We start from the raw sequence: 7,001 nt of genomic DNA on the forward strand, positions 1-7,001 counted from the left end.
AGGAATGTCTGACAAAAGAGTGAGGGTGCTGGGATGTTGGGAAAGCATGGGCGGGTGTTCATTCATCTTTCCTTTCGCCCTAGGAGTACTGACTGGCAGTTCTCAGAGGCGCCGGGATGTGGACATTGATTTCTTTCTGATGTTCAGTGTGGTGGATGAGAACCTGAGCTGGTACCTGGATGAGAACATAGCATCGTTCTGCACAGATCCAGGCTCTGTAGACAAAGAAGATGAGGAATTCCAAGAGAGCAACAAAATGCATGGTCAGTGTCAGCTCCGTGAAGCCCCTGTCTCTGGCCAGGCACTCCAGGAGTGTCAGTGCTCTGGTATATTGAAATGTGCTTTCTGTGGTTGCGTGCCAGGGTGGAGGGAGAAGGGAGACAGCAAGCTCTGAGATCACGTGCTAAGCAAACAATACCACAGGGACAGCGCAACAGCTCCAGAAAAAGGCATGTGTTATTTTGCTTTCATCTTTGGCAGGAGTGAGCCTTTGTTAGTTGTTTGGAGATTTCGAATACACTTTGTTCTAGGAATGAGTTGAGGAGCTGGGCTCTCCGGAACAAGAAGAGGGGAATGAGTTCTGGTTAGGTCCATCCTCCACACGTCTGTACTGTGACCTGCTGGTATAAGCTCTTTTCTAAAGCCCCTTTTCTAATCTCTTGCTTGGTTTTGCAGCTATTAATGGCTATGTGTTTGGGAACCTCCCTGAGGTGACAATGTGTGCTGGGGATTCCGTTTCGTGGCACCTCTTTGGGATGGGCAACGAAATTGATGTTCATACTGCCTATTTCCATGGAGAAACACTCAATATTCGAGGCCATAGGACAGATGTGGCCAGCCTCTTCCCAGCCACTTTCGTCACAGCAGACATGATCCCCAGTAACCCTGGGAGGTGGCTACTGAGCTGTCAGGTCAATGATCACATACAAGGTAAGACAGAGGTTGGAATGTGTCCTGCACTCCGCAGTCTCCCTTTTTTTCTCCTGCTGTGGTTCTGTGATGTACAGTGTGGCAAGGGACAGTGCCTTGGGCAGTGTTGCCCTTTAAAACATCCCTAGGTGAATGGGGTGATTCCTTGTCTTGTATAAACTGGGGTGGGTGGGTTGCCTGTTAATTACTGGGGATGACCTGTACCACTGTATGATGTTCCGCATTGATCAGTGGTGAAGGCACCAAGTTTGGTGCAGTGGGAAGCTCAGCTGAGGCAGTGCCTTAAGAGCTCTGGTCCCTGTAAGAGGCTCTTGCATGGTACATCTGAGGATAGCAGAAGGCTCTGTTCACTCTCTGTCTGTACTTCCTCAGCATCCAATATCTCAGATGAGCAGCTCTGCTCACTTACACAAACTTCTTGCTGTGGGAGCCACCTAATCGCCTTCTCCCAGCCATGTGCCTTTTGGGACAGCAGAGGGGGAATGGCCGCTTGGTGGTAGGAAGGTGGGCCTGGGATCATTGCCCGGTCAATGGGGTTAAGCATGTGTGTCCTCCACGGTGTCTTGGACAGCTGGTATGGGGGCACTCTATGAAGTCCGGCCCTGTTCTCGACAAGCTCTGGCACCCACCCTGGAAGGGAGAGTTCGGAAGTACTACATAGCTGCAAAGGAAGTGCAGTGGGACTATGGACCTTCAGGGCTTGACCCAAGCAGTGGAAAACAGCTGAGTGAAGCAGGCAGGTAAGCAAGAGGCTGATGGGCTTGGGCGGTGTCTGGGGGTCTGTGGTCTTCAGGGAAGCTGCTACAGAAAATTGGGAATTTCTGATCAAAATACACGTGCAATTCACGTGGAAGGTCACTGTGTCTGGAGATGTGGGCTGCTGTAGCTCAGGCGAGGGCAGTTCTGGTACCTCAGGAGACTTCACGTGGGCGTGTGTATACCTCATAGTTTTACCCACAGACACCAGGAGTCCCAGCTTATGTAGAACATGAGCTGCCATATCTGTCTCTGGACTTTGTTTCTGGTTGCTGTGCCTGGCCTGGGAGCAGAACCGTATGTTTGACCTATCAGAAAGCGCATCTCGCAGCAGACACAGGGTGGCAGAGCCAGCCTGCAGATGTGCTTTGGCGTAGCTGTGCTGCAGCAAGCAATTTCTAGGAACTCAAGTGCAGTGGCCTCTGACAGCTTCCACCCCATATGTCAGATGGCAGCAATAGCAGTTGATGAGTGGTTTCCTGCTCAGACTTTGGCTAGCTGAGAGACATTCCTCCCTCTCCATTCCCTTCCCTGGGAAGCTGTCGGAGAGGATATACCTCTTTCAGATGGAGCAGTAGAAGTGCAGAGCCGTTAATGATTTACCCACAGCCATACAACAGCTCTCTTGCAGGCCTTAGAACTGAAACCTCCGTAGACCTGTGAGCTGGACTTGTAACTCTCCTGCAAGGCTTGTTATGTCTTCGTGTTTGGAGAGGGTGGTGGTGGAGGAAATAAATCTCTTTACAGCTGTTGAGTGGGGGTTTTTCAGTTATGATTGCCGTTGTCCCCTGGCCTCTGAAAAACTGTGTTCTCGCACTGCCTTTCCATTTTCTGCACTGCACTTCTGTTCACTGCTCTTTTGTACACCTTGTCGAGAGATGCTGTTCACACCCACGCCCCTGAACCCGGCTGTTTCAGCTGGGAAAGGGTGGCCTGCCAGAGGTGCTCCCTGAACACAGCGGGTAGATGAGTCTGTAGTGCAAAACAGCTTCACCGAGACAAGCTGTGCTGCTTCCACTCCAGAGACGCTGTCCTTGTCTGAAAAGCTGCTTGATTTGGAGATGCTGCTGGCATTGCCAGAGGGCTGGGGGAGGGAGCAGGAGAACAGGACTGGTTTTCATAGAAACGACCTGACATTTGCTTTCTGCATTTAGCCCTGCTGAGCAGTTTTTCAAGCATAGCCCCTCCCGAATCGGGGGAGTCTATTGGAAGGCCAAGTATGTGGAATACACTGACGAGAGCTTCCGTGAGGAAAGGCAGCCATCGGAAGAAGAGAAGCACCTGGGGATACTTGGTAGGAATCATCCAGTGACACAAACCCTCTTTCAGTGTCAAAGAGTGATGTGGGTGTCAGGAGTACCAGCCGGCTGTAACTGTTCTCTCATTCATGGCACGGAGGAGGTGTCCACAGCAGTCGCATCTATGAGTGAGGGGCACAGACCGAGGGTGTGGCATGGCAGAGTAGACAGAATCACTCTTCTGCTGGCGCAATTTTCACAGCTTAGTAGTAGGGTTTGAGGAACACGGTGCAGTATTTGTAATTAGGGCTAAACAGGTCACGGCATCACCCCTGGTTAGATGGTTTTGAGTGAGCATCTTCAAGGCATGCTACAAGCTCCACTTTCTGTGAGGAAGCTTTCTCCCCTGAGTGGGGGCTCTGTTATAGCCAGGTAACAGGAAGGGTGGTGAAGAAAGGAGAGAAGAAAATACGGAGTCTGTAGAGGCAAATGAATTGCTGTGGTGGCTGCGTTGTACGTGGTAGAAGGTATAGGTGTGGTCTGATTTCCTGCATCAGCAGTGATTAATAATCTAGTGACACCAGAAATTAGCAACAGCAATCACAGCAGAGGCCACAGAAGAAAAGTACAGACTGGGAGTGGGAGAGAATAGTGGAGAGACACAAAAAAGAAGTATAAGCAGCAGACTTAAAGTGAAATGGTGGAATTACATGTAGGAGAGATGCAGCTTTCAGGCAATTCTTGTCAGGCCCCTGCTCCTGCTGTCAGGACTGAACAGCCTGATGTGGGAGAGTTGTCACCTTTCTTTGTTTCTTCTGCTTTCCTCAGCTTGGGTGAAAGGTGGCCCTGGCTTCCTCGGTTTGTGTGGTGGACTGGGGAGTTGCTCCATTGCTGACATGCTCTCTCTGCTATTTGTGTAGGTCCAGTGATCAAAGCTGAAGTTGGAGACACCATCCTGGTGACGTTTGTTAACAAAGCCTCCTGGCCTTTCAGCATCCAGCCTCACGGAGTGTCCTATGGGAAGGCGTGGGAAGGGATGTGGTACCATGATGGTTTGTGGCTCCCTTTTCTTGAGTGATTCAGTGCTAAGGTTGTGGTGGAGCTCCACAGCCTGCACCTTCTCTGTGCTGGGGAGTTTCTGCAGCCAGAAAGGACTGAATGTCCTACTGGGTAGTAGCCAGCCTGCTTCTCTGAGCCTGCCTGAGGCCTCACTGAAGGAGACTTTCCACTGAACTGGTGCCCAGGGAGGGTGCCAGCAGGAGTATGTATCCAGAGGTGCTATTTTTCAGATGAAAAGTTTAAACCAAAGCTCAGACCATTTCTAGCAGTTTGAGACCCCTGAGCAGAGGAATGTGCTCAGTGCATTCCATCCGTGGTACCGTGTTCAGGTCCCCAGATGCAACTGGATCTGCTTTATTTCCTGTTGCCATGGCCATCTCTGCTGTGGCACCAGGGGGAGTTTACCGGGGTACTGAGAGCAGCTCCCTATGTGCCTTAAACACACCCATGTCACACCTCAGCTGCTGGATATTTTAGTGCTGTGAATGAAGTGAAGCCCAGTATGGATATAGCTGGTGAGATGGTATAACCATGTTTGTGCAGGGACCTTGGGAGTAGCCGTGCTAGTCTCTGTTTTACAGGTCTGTCCCAGAATGGGGTTTCTGTTGCGCCGCTGCACAACTTCACGTACCGCTGGACTGTGCCGAAGCATGTTGGGCCCACGCCCAGTGACCCTCCCTGCCTGACCTGGATGTACAGCTCAGCAGTGAATCCGGTCAAAGACTCCAGTTCGGGCTTAGTAGGGCCTCTGGTCATCTGCAAGCCGGGCACTTTGGATGACAACAACAAACAGGTAAAAGGGCTTTTCCTGCCATGCTCTTACCAGGTTCTTTGCTTTCTTGTGGAGAGAGGAAGTGTCAGCAAAACACTGGGGACCATAATGAAAACAGTGTGCAACCTCTGAGTCCAGGGGAGTCGAATCAAAACCGTGAGGTGGGTTAACGTTGGGACAGCTGGTGCCCAGTTCTCGTGTGGGAAAGGCTGCTGAGGGCTGCCTGTGAAAGGGTTTCTGGGCTCTGCTTTGAAACTCAGAGAAACTTGGCAGAACAGCTGTGCCTCAGATGGTGCTTTACATGTAACTTTTGTCTCGAGACTCGCATAACAGGCTGCTTTCAGAGGCACCTGGAATATTCCTTGCAGTCTCAGAGACACTGAAAAGACATTTTCACTTGCAGATGGGTGCTTGATAAAATGCTTTGTGGTTTGGGTGAGCCTCATTTCTTTTGCAAAATTGGTTCATTTTCAAGCAGAGCTGACTACAAAAAGGTGTGCAAAAACCCATGTCAGTCTTTACGCTTTTGATGAAAGGGAGGTGAAATCTGAAGGGCCACCAGAACTTCCTCTTACAGGGGTACGTCTACTCATGGCAGTAAGTAGGGAAGGCAAGACAGATTAGCAGAGCCTTATTGTGAAAAACAGGCAGCAGAAAAACAGCCTAGTGCCATTGTGCCAACCTTGCGGTGCAGATCAGGGAGTGGCTGGCGAGTCCAAAAACAGCTGCCACGAGAGCCTCCCTAGAGGAGTCTGCTGCCTTCTGTGGTGGCATGATGAGGCTAAATTAGGAATGCAGAAGAGATCAGCTTGTTACACAGGGTGGAAACGTGAGTCTTCTGGGCAGAGTGGATCGTGAATATATACAGCCCACTCACTATGTGGGTGAGCTGTGATAATAAAACATTTGCAGGAATAGAGAGGGTATAAACAAAACAGACAGACTTGTCTGGTTTGGTAGGACAGGGAAAAATCACTGAGTGAAGGGACAGAGTGCTGGCACACAGAGCCAAGCGTTAGGATAAAGGGGAACACAAGAGCTGGGCAAAACAGCTTTACTGTAAGGGCAGTTAATTGGTGCATTTTAAAAATTAACAGCCATCATTATGGTTCTGTCTTAGAAAGGGATCGACAAAGAATTCTACCTTCTCTTCAGCGTGTTTGATGAGAACCTCAGCTGGTATTTAAATGCAAACATAAAGTACTACCTGAAGATGGAAGAGTCTGCTGTGAGAAAGGATGATGGCTTCGAGGAATCAAACAGGATGCATGGTATGGGCTGATGCCGTTCTGCATGCAGTGGGGCTGGACCTGCAAAACACGGGGTGGTGTCCACCTAAAGACTGAGCTGGGAAGCTAGGGGGGCTCTGTTGTGTGGCCTGAAGTCAAGTGAGGTGAAAGGCAGCTGGTGGGACGTGGGATGCAAAGCACAGCTGTCTTGGGGAGCGTGTCCTGCCTCTGTCTGGGGTGAATTATGAGCAAGCTGCATTTCCACTGGCAGGCCTGCCCTGTCAAAGCGAGTGCACAAAATTAACCCCTCGGCCAGTAGCTACCTGCAGAGTTAATTGTTTTTCCCTCTGCAGCCATCAATGGACTCATGTTTGGTAACTTGCCTGGGCTGAATGTGTGTGAAGGAGACAATGTGTCCTGGCACCTTCTGGGCTTGGGCAGTGAAGCAGATGTACATGGAGTTGTGTTTCAGGGAAACACCCTGCAGATGAATGGGATGCGGAAAGATTCAACCAATCTGTTCCCTCACACATTTGCTACTGCCTTCATGCAACCTGATAACAAGGGTAAGTGCCTGCACATCTGGCTTAGCAGCAGGAAAAGTGTCCTGCTGTCGTACTTGCTCCTGTGGCTGATTCTTTAGCTCAGTGTGAACTCTTACAGGGTGAGCTGTGCTTTAGATCCTGTTTGGTCCCATTTACGAGGCCACAGCTCCTGTCTTTGCATCTGACTCTGGAGAACAGGAGGTACAGGATCTTGTCCCGTACCAAATCCCTAGGCTGCCACTTCCTGATAAATATTTGTAGTAACAACCCCGATGGACGGTGCTGCCTGTGACCCACAGAAACAGACTTGTCTTCCAGAATGAAGTAGCAGACATTGCCAGAGCTTAACCCCCCTGCCCATGGCCTGCGGGGAGTCACGTTTGTTACAGACCCTGGTCTTGCCAGCTTGTGGGACAGGCACGCAGTGCTGCCTCATTCACACAGTGTGATGGCCTCAGCTGCCCATTGCCTC

General features: G+C 50.5%; 1 protein-coding gene across 2 annotated transcripts in view; it reads left to right on the forward strand.

The window, feature by feature from the left end:
- Positions 1-7,001, forward strand: part of HEPH (hephaestin) — a 19,871-nt gene that overhangs the window by 3,632 nt on the left and 9,238 nt on the right. For both annotated transcript variants that reach the window (XM_010137752.1, XM_010137753.1), the window contains exons 4-11: positions 84-263; positions 676-930; positions 1,502-1,670; positions 2,841-2,980; positions 3,845-3,976; positions 4,565-4,776; positions 5,876-6,026; positions 6,338-6,550. In XM_010137752.1, the coding sequence (XP_010136054.1) occupies positions 84-263; positions 676-930; positions 1,502-1,670; positions 2,841-2,980; positions 3,845-3,976; positions 4,565-4,776; positions 5,876-6,026; positions 6,338-6,550 (1,452 nt within the window). The remainder of the gene's footprint in view (positions 1-83; positions 264-675; positions 931-1,501; positions 1,671-2,840; positions 2,981-3,844; positions 3,977-4,564; positions 4,777-5,875; positions 6,027-6,337; positions 6,551-7,001) is intronic.

Source organism: Buceros rhinoceros, unplaced genomic scaffold, assembly GCF_000710305.1.
Source record: "Buceros rhinoceros silvestris isolate BGI_N320 unplaced genomic scaffold, ASM71030v1 scaffold29136, whole genome shotgun sequence".
NCBI lineage: Eukaryota > Metazoa > Chordata > Aves > Bucerotiformes > Bucerotidae > Buceros > Buceros rhinoceros.